This window comes from Rissa tridactyla, chromosome 6 (assembly GCF_028500815.1).
Source record: "Rissa tridactyla isolate bRisTri1 chromosome 6, bRisTri1.patW.cur.20221130, whole genome shotgun sequence".
NCBI classification, from domain to species: domain Eukaryota; kingdom Metazoa; phylum Chordata; class Aves; order Charadriiformes; family Laridae; genus Rissa; species Rissa tridactyla.
This window is the reverse complement of record NC_071471.1, coordinates 43170719-43188858: the sequence shown is the minus strand read 5'-3', so window position 1 is coordinate 43188858 and position 18140 is coordinate 43170719. Positions and strand designations below refer to the sequence as shown.

The 18140-nt window shown below is 38.0% G+C and overlaps 1 protein-coding gene across 2 annotated transcripts in view; it reads right to left on the bottom strand.

Annotated features, from left to right (window-relative positions):
* PARG (poly(ADP-ribose) glycohydrolase) overlaps positions 1 to 18140 on the bottom strand; it is a 75926-nt gene that overhangs the window by 20282 nt on the left and 37504 nt on the right. For both annotated transcript variants that reach the window (XM_054205310.1, XM_054205309.1), the window contains exons 10-13: positions 10374 to 10453; positions 7798 to 7858; positions 7068 to 7143; positions 4268 to 4415 (exon numbers count right to left, since the gene is read on the bottom strand). In XM_054205310.1, the coding sequence (XP_054061285.1) occupies positions 4268 to 4415; positions 7068 to 7143; positions 7798 to 7858; positions 10374 to 10453 (365 nt within the window). The remainder of the gene's footprint in view (positions 1 to 4267; positions 4416 to 7067; positions 7144 to 7797; positions 7859 to 10373; positions 10454 to 18140) is intronic.

Sequence of the window (18140 nt, the reverse complement as noted above, 5' to 3'; positions counted from 1 at the left end):
CTGACTGGAGGTTAGCAAGTGTGACACCCATCCACAAGAAGGGCCGGAAGGAGGATCCGGGGAACTACAGGCCAGTCAGTCTGACCTCGGTGCCTGGGAAGGTCATGGAACAGATCCTCCTCAGTGCCATTACACGGCACATGCAGGAGAACAGGGTGATCAGGCCCAGTCAGCATGGGTTTGTGAAGGGCAGGTCATGCCTATCAAACCTAATACCCTTCTATGATAAGGTGACCCACTTAGTGGATGAGGGAAAAGCTGTGGATGTTATCTACTTGGATTTTTGCAAAGCTTTTGACACTGTTTCCCACAGCATTCTCCTGGAGAAACTGGCTGCTCATGGCCTGGACAGGTGTACTCTTCGCTGGGTAAAAAACTGGCTGGATGGCCGTGCCCAGAGAGTGGTGGTAAATGGAGTTAAATCCAGTTGGTGTCCAGTCACAAGTGGTGTCCCCCAGGGCTCGGTGCTGGGGCCGCTTCTCTTTAATATCTTTATCAATGATCTGGATGAAGGGATCGAATGTACCCTCAGGAAGTTCGCAGATGACACTAAACTGGGCGGGCGTGTTGATCTGCTTGAGGGTAGGTTGGCTCTGCAGAGGGATCTGGACAGGCTGGACCGATGGGCTGAGACCAATGGTATGAGGTTCAACAAGGCCAAGTGCCGGGTCCTGCACTTGGGTCACAACAACCCCATGCAGCGCTACAGGTTTGGGGCAGAGTGGCTCGAAAGCAGCCCGGCAGAAAAGGACCTGGGGGTGTTGGTGGACAGCCGGCTGAATATGAGCCAGCAGTGTGCCCAGGTGGCCAAGAAGGCCAACAGCATCCTGGCCCGTATCAGGAATAGTGTGGTGAGCCGGACTAGGGAAGTGATCATCCCTCTGTACTCGGCACTGGTGAGGCCCCACCTCGAGTACTGCGTTCAGTTTTGGGCCCCTCGCTACAAGAGGGACATTGAGGTGTTGGAGCGTGTCCAGAGAAGGGCTACAAAGCTGGTGAGGGGTCTGGAGGACAAACCTTATGAAGAACGACTGAGGGAGCTGGGGTTGTTTAGCCTGGAGAAGAGGAGGCTGAGGGGAGACCTTATCACCCTCTACAACTACCTGAAAGGAGGTTGTAGAGAGATGGGGGCTGACCTCTTCTCCCTGGTGACAAGTGATAGGACGAGAGGGAACGGGTTCAAGTTACGTCAGGGGAGGTTTAGATTGGATACTAGGAAACATTTTTTCACTGAAAGGGTTATTAAACATTGGAACAGGCTGCCCAGGGAGGTGGTGGATTCACCATCCCTGGAGGTGTTTAAAAAAAGGGTAGATGGGGCACTTAGGGACATGGTTTAGAAGTGGCTTTTGTCAGGGTAGGTTAAAGGTTGGACTTGATGATCTTAAAGGTCCCTTCCAACCTCAGCAATTCTATGATTCTATAAGTTGCATACGCTAATGTTGCTGGTGAATCTTCTTTCTCCCCATAAAAAAATAAAAACGTAAAAAAAGCCAAGACACAAATACAAAATAGCACAGTTCTATCAGAACTTTAAAAAACAAGCTACTAAATAAACTAAAAAAAGCCTACCTAAAGTCAAAAGAAAGTATATAGAAGTGTTATTCAAAAACACATTCTTTGTGAAACTTGTAATAGCTACAGCATCAGACAAACAGTGAAACTGCCAAGTGCTAGTACTTATGAGACCTCATTCATCTAGAAAGAGTTGCAATTATTACTAAAAATAAATATACCCCTTTCTCAGACTCCATAGTCTAGCTTTCCATTTGCTTGTGATCTCTATCTGAAAAGTGCAAGACTGTAGTTTTGTAGTCACCAATATAAACACACATTCACTGCTAAGAGTGAGAGGAAGGTCCTTCTCTCCCTTTCAATCAGTTCTTCTGACCCTTATCTTGCGCCACCATTAGTCTTCTGGCTCTCCAGACAGTGGCATGGTCAGCCTGCTAAATCCAGCTGAAAAACAATTTTTCCTCTCCAAGTAAATTTTCAGCTGAACCAATTATCTGATCTTGTTTACTGCACGGGTAATATGCTTAGAAGTTGCTGAAAATGCATCGCCAAGATGCAGTCAGGATGGCCATTGTTCAACCTGTAGATTTAAAGCAAACATGGAACACAGCTTCAGCTGCTCTTAACGCTGCCTGAGTATACATGAACTCAAAGAGGGGAAATAAAAAAGAAAAAAAGAAAAAAAATCCTGAATGAAAAACACTGACACTTATTCACAGCTCTACCAGAAATGCAGCTGTGGGAATCTTTCGCACCGCTGCTGACATTTCTGGAGGTAGATGTTTGTGTTGAAGAACTTGACTGCATGACCAGCTCCATATTCATTACAGCAGTGATCTTAACCAGATACTGTGCAATCACAACAAATTTAATTTCTGTCCAATTTCTCAGACTCTTCTGCAAATTTAAGCTACACAGTTATACCCATTAGGCCGCTGAGTCAAGATGCATCACAAAGAATGTAATTTATCAAGAGGATTGTGACACGCAGTGGAAACTTGGCCAAGAACCAAGGTGGAAGAGCTCCAGGGATGAAAAGAAAATGATGGAGTGGCCATTTCCATTAGAGAAGAACATCATATCACAAACACTAATTGCAAAACACTATAAAGTACTCAGGAAAACTAAAAAAAAATATTGCCGCAGTGAAAAAAACATCCTCACCTTTATTTGTTCATGCCAAATCACTAGTTATTGCAGGGGAATGCAAGAAGCTCTTTCAAAACATTCATTTAGTGTTTTCCCCCAACCAGTTATTACACAGACCGAGAGCTGCGCTGTTTTCACCCTCCCTAGAAGAGCCTCACCCAGGGGACGGTACTGCAATACATTAATCTTGTTATAGTGTCATATCCAAAATATACAACAGAAATCAGCGATGGCCATAAATTTTCTCTCTTTTTTTTTTTTTTTAGAAGGTAATCACAACAGCCAATTCATTAAAAAGTTTTCACAGAAAAGGCATTAATTTTGGCAGGGTGGAAAACCAAAATAAAACACTGTCTTAAAAAGATTACCACGCATAAGACTGAAAACAAAAGATGCTCTGCCCAGTATAATCAATAGCTCAGGACAGAGTAAGATTTGCAATACCTAAGCTCCAATTTTTCCTGTGCATGCACGTGAGAGAAAGAAGTGCTTTGGAAGGACATTTCCAAGAAACGTGTTCTAATACCTGTACAAATTCCTGACTGTTGAGGCAGCTCAGGTAACTAAACCCAACATTTTTACTATATCAGACTGAAAAATATAAAACATACATAATCTATTATAATATTTGCCCAGAGGGTCTCTCTAATCAAATATTTTTTGTTTCTAGCTGTTCTTTAGAGTAAATAAAAAAAAAATATAGCATTATTTTATTTTTCAGTCATGAAAAATGCTCATTATGTTCCCATGTATGTAACTGAGACATGCACAGCATGACTCGGACCTTTCCAGTTCTTAATAGTGACATTAGCTGTTTGGATGCTAACTGTTTTGAGCCAATGGATAATAAAACATTCCAAGTTCTCTGACAGAGGCAGATACAAAAGGAAAAACGCTTTCAGCAAAGCACTGGACAGACAGCGCATCTCCACAGGCAGCCCCTCAACAACATACTGGAGAAGTATTTAGGTTTTGGTGTTGTAATTACGAACCCATAACTAACTTACAAGTAGCACAAACACATGTTCGTAACTTACAAGATCAAAACCCTTAAGAGACATGTCCTGACTTTCTACTCTTTTTAATGGATGCGGATTTTCTCCTCTTCCACTTCCTCCCCTTTTTGGCAAGCAGAAGGCAGATCCTCTTCTCGCAGTTTTCAATCCCACCATATCACATCAAATATTACAAATTCCAGACAGGAACAAAAAAGCCCCTGCTCTAATGTAACAGAAGCATTACCTGCTGGGACCAGCTAAGAGCTGGTAATTGTGGCTTTTACCTATATTGCCCAACAGTACTCTTCAGTTAAGCCTAAAGACACTGAGTCCTCAAACGTATTAATATAGGATAAAAAAAGTTCTGTCTGCTTGCCATCACTTTTCTTTGTTTGTTTCCCTCACAAAACATCTATTGGATCAGCAGCCCTATGGTCTTAAGAGGCGAGGTGAAGAAGGAAGCTCCCTGTCAAATGAGTATTGACTTTTTTTTTCCTTCTTTTTTTTAAGCCCTACAGCATTTAAGCATACTAAACTTAACTCACACTATATTTTCTATATATAAAAGCAGAATAAGATGTGAAACATTTTCTGCAAAGACTAACCTGTGATGATAAGACATTCATTGTGATCCAAGACTTCAGTGATGAGCCTCGATACAATCAGTTCTGGGTTGATTAAAAAACGAATTTCTTCTTGTACTAGTCCTGCCCCGGTCACACCACCTCCAACAAAACGGTTTGCAAAATCAACCTAACAAAAACATATTTAGGAGGATTATGAGACAAGTAAACATAATGGTAATGTAATCTACCCAAGGTAAATAAAAGTCCTGTACAAACTTCAATTCTGTTGAAATCTGCTGCTATCACTTAAAAATACAACCAGTGGGACAGAACCTGATGAACAGCATGCCTTTCTCTTTTTCCTTTCTACTTCTCAGAAAACTTAAGACAAATGAGATATCACACAGCAAAATAAAGTTCTGCATCTCAAGCGCTCCAATTCCAAGTTTGGCGGATTGTATTTGAAGAGCACATATTTAAGAATGAAACATATTTCAGTAAATATGACAGATGAAAACAGCAAATTACAGTATTCTTTTCGCATTTTATGGACATTGAGGAATTATTAAGTTGTCCTTTAAAAAGCATTCTGCCCCCCAGCTGTCCACGCTGAAGCATTTTTGGGTCTGTACCAGTTGTTTTGTACCTAAAAGAATCTCTTATGAATTCTCCTTGAAATGTACTTGAACAAGGCCAGTCATTTTGATCATTACGGTTTCTGCCTGAAACAGAGAAGCTCTGGACTCTAATTTCTGCTGCAGTAACACATATTTTACAAGTTACATTTCTATATAGAAAACAGTTTTAAAAGCAATTGGTTAATTCAATAAAGTAATCACTATTCATACAAATTAACTGCCCATATAAATTTATAATTTAAAATGCCACTTCATCTTTCAAATGCTTTTAGCTTCTTACTGATTTTTATTTAGATAGTGGATGAGAGCACATTCACAGGAGGGGAACAAAAGTTGGTGGAGTGACATGAACACCTGTGTAGATTAACAACTGATTCCAGAGTCAGAGTCAAGTCTAAAGCACAGGGAGAGCCAGCCACTGCAACAGCAAGCGTTCCTGAAATCTATCCGGGAAATACCAACACGCTTCAGTCGTTTAAGATTTGCTGAACTTGACTATGATACAAAAGAGTAACATGAAAACTATCCAAATGTTCAGTGTGTCAGGGTCACAAATGCACTTTAACTGTGCTGACTAGCCTCACCTTGGGCCCCATCCTCACCCCTCAGCACATGGCCCCTCTACAAACACATCCTGGACCTCACCAAAGACATCAGATATGGACCCATGCCCAGCCCTGTCCTCTGCTGACGCCCTCTTGCTGACTGAACATCTAGGACTGACCTCGGGGACCTGACTCATCACCTTGCATTTGTCCGATGACCACCAGCCTGCTCTGCTTGTCCCAGACAGTGGCCCTGCCAGCCTAGGCTGGGGTCACTGTGGACTCCTGGATGGCCTTGTCTTGGTCATCCTGCTCCCTCCTGGAGATTGCTCTTCCTCTGAGCAGGTATTTTCTTTGATAAGACTTGAAATAGCCAGGAGGAAAAATATCACTCCCTAGGAGGTGCTTGAATTTAAAGAGTGCGATAGAAATTGAAACACTAGACACACACAAAAAAGCATAATTTTCTCACCTCTAAGTTTATAGTATAGTTGAATACCGAGACAGCAGAAAAACGTATTTTGTTGAGCTGTTGCTGAGTTCATAATAATTCTAATGCACATTTTGAGAGCTTAAGTTTCATACAGTCATGAAACATTTTAAAGTTTGAGGAAAAAGCATTGCAGAACACCAGACCAGTAGCCTACTTCAGCTACAGTCTCATAGATACATCATATGGATCAAACAACTGTGCCCTTCAGCATTTCCTCTCTGCTCACGAGCAATTTTTGAGCTATGCTACCTGGATAGTAACTGTGATATTTAAGCAGCTAATTATTTTATGATTTTTTCCTGCAGCAATACCCACAGAAAGTGAGCTACCTCCACTACCCCAAATGCTCCACAAGACCAAAAGCACAACAGACAGTTCCCTCCCTGAAAACTGTAACAGTCTAATTTTGGACAAAACAAAATAAATGCAACCAATTGCAGAGAGGAAAATCATTGCACATTAACTATTTTGGCAGCAAATTTTGGCTTTCTGCTGTTCTCTAGCATCTGCTCTTTCCAGAGGAAGTCCTCCTATTCTCCTTCCTCCTCTTCTTTAGGCAAGAACAAGTGGTGCAAAGGAAGTTCTCAATTTTTTTTGGTAACTGAACTCTAGAAGGTGGACTTTATTTCCTTTTTTTTTTTTCCAAACAACTTAATTTGAAAATTCAAATGTGTTCCTTGCTATAGATATGGACAGGACATCCTCTTTATGAATCTCTTTTAGCTGACTGGCTCCCAGAACGAAACAGTGACGCTAACAGAGCCAAGAAGGTCTCCTGAACTACTGACCTAGTCACTGTCCGGGGCACAAGAGTAATTTTTTAAAAATAAACTGAAAACCTTGACAACTCATCAAGATCACAGCCTGAAACTTATCTTGTCAATCTTTGATCTTGGTTTGAACCAAAAGACCTAAAGCTGTCCAGGGCTTGTTATTTTCTGTCAGCTCTATCTATAAACAGGTACATGTGCAAACCTAGATGAGCCGGGGAATACTGACACCACTAAGACTGCCTAAGGAATTAATTTTGGTGTTTCTTTTACACTGCATAACATCTTGTCATTTAAGTCAATTGAGGATAAACAAATAACTTTAAGCTGGCAGACCATAAAAGTATGACAAAAACATGACATAAAGCCACAGTGACTGTTATAGGTGCTTACCTGTAGCATACCTTGTCCATTGCTTTCAATAGTGCCTTCATAGGTGACATGCAATCTAGACAGTTTTTTCTGAGATCTGTCATTGAGGAAAAATATTGTACAGAAAGGATGATTACAGAATCTTCACACAAAGACATCCATTTTAAAAGAAAATCCATCCAAATCCAAACTTCTTACACACTTTAAACATAAGGTTGTTTAAAAAAAAAAAAAAACCCTGAGTGATTAAAGAAAATGCCTTTCCCTTTCAGAAAAAAATTGTAAACATTTAACAATCAATTGTTCAGTTTCTCCACCTCTTTCACCATAAAACCCCAAACTTGAAATTGAAGTTCTATGTTTTTCACGCAAGTTTGTCCCACATTAACTTGGTAACCAGCGAGAAAACCACAACACTTGTGCTTTCATGCTGGCTCTCACCCATACTTCATTATATTTATGATCATTTCTGAAATCCAGTAACCTCTCTCTTTTTTCCCTACTCAAGCAACAGCACCAAAGACATGCTACTGTCTTAAAAATTCACTTAAGACTTGGCTTCACAGGCAAACATACTCGAAAACTCAAGGCACTCAAACTGCTTGTGGCAGTTCACCCGTTTCCCTCTGTAACAAGCCACACCAAACATTGTTTTCTGCAGTACTTCCAGGCCTGAATCAATTCTGTATGAGTGGGACTCAGTTATCACTGTTTTAAGAAATTTCTCAGATTAACAGGATGTTTGACTTACCTTTCCCAGTCTGGAAACTCCTGGAGACACTGCCTTGTAAACGTCACCAATCCCGTAGGTTCTACAGGTAAACCAACCCCAGAGAAAAACGTATTAACTGCTGGAGCTTTAGTCCTTAGATTATTTTAAATGTTAAACTTTTAAAATTGCAAAAAAAAAAAAAACATTCTTGGCAGAAACACAAGAGCTGAACTCTCCTCACGAGCAGCTTTGAATCTTCCCCTGACTGCCTATGCTCAAATTGGAAACGAGTACCATGAAGACCAAAACATCCACTTCTCCCTTTGAAGTTTGAGTATTTTTCTTTTTCCAGATCAAGGAAAACCTATTTCTTAAGTGATTTTCACTTAAACACACTACTAGAAAGACTCGATAGTTGAAGTTAAAGTAAAATGTGCTGCCATTAGAAAAAAAAAGTTGTGAACCTTTAGAGGTGACCACTGTTCAGTGTCAACAGGCAATTCACAGAGTACTCAACCTATGGATGGATGAGCAGCAGCTCCTATTTCCAAGAAAGCCCTACTATGTCAATAAAGATGCAGCATTAGTGGATTCCGAATCAAGCTGTTTTCAGCCCTGCCAGGATACTAGTGAAATGCACTGTATTTCGACGGAGAAAAAGACTCCGCGTCCTCAAGAGAAAACAAGGAGCCATTGCTCTTTGCAGGAAGGATGTACTACCATCTTCTCTCCTTATGTTACTCAAAAAATTTCAGTTTTGCAACAGAAAGATAACCTATGAGGATGTCATTCTAATAAAAACTTAATTTGAGACTCATTTCTTTGCTCCAGTAAGTCTACTGTGCTGGCTTGTGAAAAACATTCAAAACAGTATGTAAAGCACAAACATATCTTTCCAAAAGCCTTAAATAATCCTGTGCTTTTCTCCAAAATTATAGGGGCCTAGGGGAAAAAAAAGGGTTGCTGCTTCTTAAAAAAAAAAAAAAAAAACACCACAAAAAAACACAAAAAAAACCCCCAAAAAAACAAACAACCAAACATGCACAGCTTTTAGTGCTTTTCCACAAGGGAACTCTGGTATCAGTGGTGATATTTTACAAGTTAAGCATTCACCTTTTCAGCACAAAGTCTTCAGCTGATATAGTCTCCACCATGTTCTTTTACAAGGAATTCAATTACCATTTACAATAAAAAGAGTTGCAAAATTATCATAGTAATTTATAGAGGTAACTTACTTCAGTCTTTTTAATTCCTTGGACAAAAAAAGAACAAGAAATGGAGTCTTTTAAAGGTATGATAAGAATTTTTAATTCAAGAAAAGAGCACTCAAGAATCTCATTAAATATTATTTAAAGTGGTAACATTAAGAAATCTAATACGGTAGTTTCATGAAGTTTGTTCCCAACAAATTTCATACCCACAGGGGGTCAGAGATAGCTGCATGAATTTAGGATTTGGTTTGCATGAAAACATTATTACTCAAGTATAAAAAAAAAAAGAGACTAGTGCACTATGTTTCTTCTCAGTCCCACACATAAATCACAATTTACTTTTTACCTCAGAGATTTAGTTGTATTGACACTGCTGAAAGTTTGAGAGCTGAAACAGGATGTAGCTGCATTTAATTTGTGGTGAATTAAAAAGATGAACTGAAGACAGACTGAACACCTAGCAAAGGGACTTTTATATTTAATAGCTTAAAGCTGTGCTTCTTCTAAAACAATCCCTTCTGAGAGAATAAGAAGCAAATAATGAAATACTGACATGTAAAGAAAGAGTTCTTTAAAAAGAATACTATAATGAAGATATTGCTGCTGTATGCAACTACAGTAAAACCTCTTTCTCCCATACAATATGTAAGCTCTGATATAGTTCTCACAAAAATAAATCTGTTTTTGAAAGCTTATGCAGATGTTCAAATTCACAGTAAGAACAGAATATCTGACTATGCACACTAAGGAAAACATCACACTAACTTCTAAAAGAGTTGGGGATATCGCATGTCTTGCTATCACTTGTTTTCTTTGAACTGGGCAAACTTCACAACAGCTTTGCTTTGGGAGAAGAGAAGGGAAAAACCTGAAATATCAACACAAGTAGGGGAAAATCCCTCACAACTACAAACATTATAATCAAAGGACTAAGTGTGCATACTGCAGGAAAACTGAAGTTTGATTCAGAATCTTTAAGCCTGTGATCTTAATGATTACATCTGGTGCTAAATTCCCTCTATGTTCTCACTCCGATGTGGTGCAGCAAGTAGCTGCATATCTTCCAAACATTATACATATGTATATTTATATATACACAGTTATATACACACACTTTATATATGTACATATGGGGAGGGGGTGTGAAAATATATCTCTATATATTTTACACACACTCTGTATGTATCTCTCAGAAAAAAGAAAACAGAATAAGCTCCACACAAAAATTTTAATTGCATGCATCATCTATATGAGAAGTGACATTAATATGAATATCAGTGTACTATGCAAGCTGGCTTTTGTTACACACTTGCATCATCACGCTGCATAGCCTTTTCTAAATTTAACAGGATTAAATTTTTTGTTTATCTGCTTTATAGCTCAAAAAAAGAATAAAGGATATACTTTTTTCTGTGACTCTCCTAAAATAGCAGAAAAGGGTCTTAAGTTTCTCAGGCTTCCTTGGTGACCGTCCTTCAAACAATCTGAAAAACAAGAAATAAGAGTAATTAATTAGATTTCAGGGATACAGCTCATAGTAATTAGGCCACTTACCAATTGTGATTTGATTTTTTTAATTATTATGCACATATTTCAGTCAGCCTTGCATTTAAATACTCTACTGTGGAACGAACTCTCTAGACAACCCCTCTGTAACACAGGTCCTTGGGATTGGCAAGTTTGTTCACTTACCAAATTTCTGATGAAGATGCTAAGTGAACGCCTATCTCAATCATACTGGTTTTTTCATATCAAAAAGTATAATTTCAATATGAACATCCAGGAAAGCTACTAGTTTTATTTGCAACAGACTGGCTTGGTTTAAAATAAGTGACCGAGGGGTGAAAACATGTAAGTTGAGTACTGCAAGATCCAAATGTCTCACCCTACTTTCAGCTCAGTGAGTTGCAGAGTAGAATATAATGCAACCATATTGCTTTCAAGAGTTGCAGTGCACTAGCAGCATTTCTAAAGAAAAGAACCTAGCCCCAACAGAAATGGCTTCATCCACTGGGCTACTACTGGCATTCTAAAATTCATTTGTAAAAACCTAAGCATTAAGAAGCAGCACCCTATTTTTAGCCGTTAAGTGAATGTATTTTTTTTTTTTTACTGCATCATCTATCTTCCAGCAACTTGAATACGCATTACTTAATTTCATTCCCAACAAAATGACAAGGCATTGTTATTGGCAACACATAATGGAATTTATCTGGAAGGAAGAATAGCGGCGACTTCAGAAATAATATCCTTTGAGTAGGAAGTCCACTAAAAGACATCTGATACAGTGAAAGCCCCGAGGATGTAAGATTCCCCCCAATAAACAGTCTAAGCAAAGGAATGACACAACATTATTCATTTGTTTCGATGTACTGGAATGACAACCTGCCTATAAAAACCAGAATGCTGTCAGGTGAATTTAGCTTTCAGCAGTGAAGTGAACTAGATTTTTTCAGCATTTAAAAATTCTTAGGAAATGTACATGCTGAAGAGATCACTTTCATCCAAAAATCTATATTAAGTCACAAAAGCTAATTTTAAAACGGTTAAAAAAGTTTTATGAAAATTTTTTTATTCTTTGAATGGCCAGTCAGGACTTTAAGAAGGCAAACTCCAGACATATGGTCTATTTTAAAATGGACCAACATGCAAGTTCTATCAAGGGGTTGTGCTTGCAACAAGGGGTTCATAAAAGAAAGAGCTGATGTGCATGTGTATGTTCTTGCCTAAAAGCATAAGTTCTCTGACCTTTTATCTGGAAGCCTCATTTGGTATGAATCCTTTAAACTGGTTAATTTATGACCAGTCATGCCTTTACTAGTTTTTTTTCCCCTCTTTATTTCAAATTGTAATCTTGCTTGTGTTACAAACTCTCAGTAGAGAGCTCATCATGTCACAAGGGCAACACGTGATCTGGCATAACCAGGAGACTCAGCAGAAATCCAGAACTGGAAAAACTATACCTGGAATAAGCCAGATCAAGCTAAAAGGCAATGGCAAGGAAGGTGAACTTGGTTTCGTCCATTACAATTGCTCACCAAAATGCAGTCACTCTGTCAATTATGGAATTTCAACCAAATAATTTTTTTAATCTGAAGTGTTCAGCTTTGGCCTGTCTTTTCTCTCGATACAAGCTGCGATAACCACCTCTCTTCTTTCTCCCCTGGTATCAAAGGTAGAATAATTCTGATTTGCTTCTGAAAAATCTAATTTATATCAGATTACTATTCCCAAAACACCATCTATAATTACAATAATGAGAAGACATACCTGCATTTCTGTTCTAGCTCTATACTGCGGGGTAAAAACCCCAGGGCAGCACAAAGGAATCCGAAAAGCCCTGGGTTCTGGCACAGACATACTGTACTATAAAGGGATACTCCATACGGTGGGGATAGAAGAACAGTGTGGTGTTCAAAATTATCTGTATTGTGACCTAGTGGCAAATTTGGCTATCTCCAAACATGCTTTTTATTATATATATTTGCAATATACAAACCACTAGAATATTACTTGCATATTTCCAAATAATCAGATCAGAGAACTCTTGTCTTCAGTTATTTCAAGTAAAAGTTTTTTACAGCATTAAGAATTCGTTTTAAAGGCCAATCAGGCCAATCGAAAAATCCCCACAGATTTTAGTGGGCTACAAATTAGCCTTAAACCCTCATAGTATCTAATTATTTAAAGTCATTGATATTCACTCAGTTGAATTTGACTGCTTCATATGTTCTTTTAAATTTCCCCCGAAATCATATCATAATGACATCAGTGATTGAGAAGACTTCCAGCAAGCTATACTAAAGTCAGAAGAAAGAAAAGCACAAGAGAAAAGCCGAACCCTCCCCTCCCCAATACACAGTGGCAGCTGAGCTTTCTTAACCTTAAACCTTACTTCTGAAATCATCAATTAGGCAACATTAGGAGAAGTTTTATTTCTGAAGCAAATATCTCTTATCTTGAAGAACAAAGCTAGATGAGGGCATCAGTAAGATATTAAATAAAATTCTTCAAGCTCCGAGATGCAGATCCTACAAAAAAAAAAACCCACCCAAATATATAAGTGGAAACCACATAATCAGTTTCCTGATAGAAGAAACAAAGGCCAAAACCCATTAATCCCAATTAAAGAACTCACCAAATGAAGTGCACTGTAAATCAAATGCAAAGCACTGCAAGCCCACTTTCAAAGTCATTGAAATATTACTGGCAACTGCATACGTCAGCTGGCTTTGTACAAGATGTTCCCACTGCCGTGCAGCTAACTTCAATTTAGCAGATACAGGAGCAAAGAAAACTTGCAGGGTTGATCACCAAACTTCCAAGCCAGGGTAGCAGCAATATTAATCAAATAAAAGACCTCTACAGAGGTACACTTAAGTATTCAAGGAATCAAGGTCAGAGATTTAAAGAGATAAGAAAGTAGATGTGTGAACAATGTCATAAACAAAGTAGATAGTTTTCACTTAGCCACAATGACTTTAACACTTTCCTTGCAAATATTCAGACACTTAATTCAATCCAATATATGAGAAATAAAGCATTAAAAATAATAAGAACTGATATTGGTAAAATGTAAAAAAAAAAAAATTCAAAATTCCTTAACAACTGTCTGTTAATAAATAAAGTTACAAAGCACTAGTTTATACTATTTCAATAATTAATACAAACCCACTTTTTTTTTTTGCCTTTTTTGCACTAGTGTTTTCCTAAAATTTTAGGGTAAAAAAAAAAAACCCAAACATTTTAAAAGTCTAATCAATATCCTGGGGTTGGCAGTTTCATTGACTGCAAACTCCGAATTGTCTTATTTTCAACCAACATTTCCACCTTAGAAAGATGGAGCCAAAAGCTCTAAAGAACCTGCTCCCAAGCCCTTCAAGAGCGGAGGCAAGCAGCAAACGTGCAGGTACTTCAAAGGCTGCATTTCCAATGACACAACAACAACAACAACAACATGATTTAATAACGTTAAGAGCTACACAAAAGCAAACTTGGCATGCATATAGTTTACTGGGGAAAAGTTGAATGAGCTCAAGTAAACACTTCCAAAATACATTGTTTCCGATTAAAGATATAATTAAAATACAGTAGTTTACTTGTAAAATTTAATTTCCAAGGAGCTAAATTGATCCATTGATGTTACTTGAAGAACTGGCTCCAGTAATCTTTACAAGCAGAAGGAACAATTGCAATTGTGTGGTTTAACCTCCCAGTTAAATAATTTCGTATGGGTGTTTCCATCCCCAGCCTGTGTCTTCCCACCCCCAGCCTGGGTCACCTTTGAATGTTTCTTTTCAAAGAGTGTAATCGCGTCTTTACATTGAAATCGTAACCTATGGTAAGACTCAGAAAGCTTGCCCACATTGTAATAACATGCAAAATTTTGCAGTAAGGATCATACTTTAAATACTTCCCATTCATAAATCCATGGCATTTCATATGTGCTGTTTGCAAAATTGTGGATACACAATTTTATACTTATGGTCCCCCAAACTAGCCACGTGTGCTTTTTCTTAAACTACCACAAGCACTAAAAAGTGCCTTTTTCTTTACTACTATAGTTGGAAACACACTTGTATTGTTTCTTGTATTTTAGCGTGACCTAAGGATAACATAGCACCTAAGCAAGTGCACGACTTTTTACTAAACCCTCATTTTTCTCCTACAACTAAAAGTGGAAGGCAGCTTTAGAAGGAAGTAGCATGGATAGATGAGTTTTACCCACAGCCAGCTTAGGGACTGAGCAGAGGGGAAGGACAGAAAGTTAAGGCAGAAACGAAAATACTAAATAGCCATTACCTTCAATCTCGAGAACAAGCTAATCACTAAGCAGAGCTTTAGTCTACCGTATAGAATGAAAAAACACTTGGAAAAAAGAATACAATAAGCACTTTGCTTTTTATATCTTACTGCATTTCAAAGCCTAAGCTTATCTGATGTGTACATGCAGGGGTGGAAATACCATGCTTACGTACATTACTGTCAAACTTGTATTACTCTCCATATGATTGAGGGCTATTTTCATTAAAGGGCTGAGCATTCTCAATTGCTAGTAATCTCAATGGGAACTACTAAAGTTTCATACTGATACACAGAACCCTAAAGGAAAAACTAATATAGTGTTGAATGACACAGTAAACTCATAATTTAGGATTTCATCAGTTGCACTTTGGAGCACACAAGAAGCATCTCTTCCGTCTTTCTCCTGCACTTTCCCCCTGCCCTGGGGGTGGGGTGGGGAGTTCCAATAACAGAAGAGAAAAATCAAACAAAACTCTCCCTTTTTCAAAAACAGTATCGTATTTGTAATGAATATTTTTTTTAAGGTTTGATTTGCAACGCGAAGCACAGTTGATCAAAACACTTTATTTCAGTAAGGGTTCTGTCACAATATTATTTGACATTTTTATTCAATTGTGCTCAAGGTAACTTTAGTCACACGCTTATTAAGGACTACCTAAACTTATCAGTGTATCTAGTGTCTAGGAAATCTATATGCATGAATGTGCAGAGAGAGAGAGAATCCCATCATGTAAGTATTGCAACGTGTATACAATTAGGTGTGCTCATCACACGATTGCACAGGATACAGAACAATCTCTTTCTCTAAATATATAAAAGCAATTCAGACCACCATATAGGAATAACTTGAATTATATTAATTACCTGTATCCTTTGCCTGAAGTATTTTTTGAAAAAGCTCTTTCAGTTGATTATGTATTGGGCGGGATGTCCGGCCGCCCCACCCTGAAATATTTGTCTGCCTTTTAAACCAGAGTGCCACATCGCTACAGCTTCACTTCGATTACAAATAATGGTAGTTCCAGTCAGTTACTGGTCAAGGACTCTTCATGAAGAACGGAGCTGCAAGAAGTGTTTCACTGCCACCATTTACATTCCTCTTACCAAGAGACATGAATTACACGATGTTTCATTCCTGCTTATGCACCTGTATTTTGTGAATAGCAATACCCCAGACCCACTCTGGTCTCCAAAGCACGCCGGTGGGTGGGGAGGGGGGGAGGGCCAAGACAATCCACTAGGACCCAGGAAGAAGATATATTTGTACAATTCATAAAATAAAAAAATATTTTAAAAATAGTGTTTATTTCATCTTTATCTCAGCCTTTTTTATTCTATTTTTTGTGTGTGTTTCAGAATGTAGTACATTAGTACACTAGCACATGAATATAATTTATAAGTAAGAAATATGCACATATTGGGTTTGCATGCTCAAAAATTTTTTACTGATAGCTATGTGCAATTAAAGAACTTTGGGGACTACTGCCTTAGACAGCTTTAAATATTTAAACTTCAACTATATAATGTAAGATGAGGAAACCTTAGCAAATTTAAAATGGGAAATTTTTATATCCAATATAAAATATAAACCCTTACTAGAAAGTCCTGCAGGCACTGAAAATATTTTAAGTGAGAACTAAAAGTAAAGCTGTTGAGAATATCAAAACTTCAATTCGCGAAATGTGGACTTTAAATAAATCAAAAACAGAATAATGCAGATGAAGAGTTCCTCCCAGAGAGATCAAAGGCAGAAAAATTACCCAGCTCTCTGACAGCACAAAAGGAAACGCCATGGTCCACATCTTGCACTTCTGAATAGGAAAAGGCAGCACAACTTTACACAAGTCGGCTACAGCAACCTCAGTTCTGCTTTGCTGGTGCCTAGTGTATGTCTCTTCCACTTAATAACATGAATTCCATCTTTCTCTATTAAAACTGCCTTCCTTTTCTCTGTTTATGCAGGAAGTAATTTAGAGCTTTTGAATTCCCTTGGCATCAAGTAGGAGAAAAACAATACATTCAGTAACTCAGCCTCACAGGCAATTTCTTATTTACTGTTGTATGTCATAGGTAAGAGCTGTCATCATCCCAAAGTTAAATTTAAGAACATCGTACTATTCAACACAAATTAAAACTTCATCTTTAGATTAAATAGTGACTTTTAAGATTTGTATAAACAAAAAATTGAGCAATGTAATTTTGTTGGTAATCTAGAGGCAAAAACTACCTGTCTCGGACACTCACACGTACCCACATCTCTATTCTCTGTGATTTTCATTTTGTACTTTTGTTTATTGTGGCAAGTAATTTGGAATGCTATAAGCCTGTTTTAAGAAAAGGTTTGGTGATTTAGGAATCTTCAAATACATCACATTGATACCTGACTTTGATGAAATAAGATAACTCCCAAGTACTCAACACCAAGAACAGCAGGGTAAAATGTTTTATCCTGAGGATCTAAAACAAAAGTAAGGCCATAGCATGGTACAATTAAGTCCTGGGTTAGACTACTGTATTTACTAAACTAACCAAAAATACTCAGATTGAGTACTGTTTTAGTCACTCCAGCAAAGTATTACACCAGACTTGCTAAGAATGGCATCCTTTTAAAGTTGTCTATTTAAAGAGTATTTTATCATTTACCACACACAAATGTTGATTTTAGGTTTTTCAGAAAATTATACTCTAAAGTATTGCATCCAAGGCTAATTAGACACAAACTTAAGGCAGGCATAACAGAATCAGTTTTGCAGGATCAGCGTCTGTAAACTCAGAAAACCTAGAACCAAGGAGCAATGCATCTCTCAGCCCAAACATAGTTCTCTCAAAGTCACTAGATAATTAATTCCCCAGAGAATACTCATTAGTGTTGCAAAATTGATGTTGTTTATGAAGAGACAATTGCATTACTGGTAAATTAGATTTCATTTCTCCTGCATAAACGTACTATACAGTTTGCCCATTTCCTTTCATATATTATACATTCCATAAAAGACATATATATCTTAACTACTGGGCTTTTTCCCTCATTTCCAATCGCTTGAAATTACTTTAAAGGTTCGTTTGGTAAAGATGAAGAAATTCAGTCCTAGTGGAATAGTGGTGGTTTCAGACCAGAGAATCCACAAATATATGTGCCAAAAGACCTACCAGGCTTCTGGCATTACACAGATTACCTTCAATTATGAATTCAACCTCAACTGCTTTGATGGGAACTACGACAGATGTACAGTATCTCCAGTTTAACTACCGTAGTTTTTTGAAAAAGAAAAATAGAGTAATTGTAACTTGACACAACAGCTAAGAACAAATCTGGAGCAGGTCAAAGACATAGCAAAAGCAAAGTGGGTTCCGGACAAACCTGTC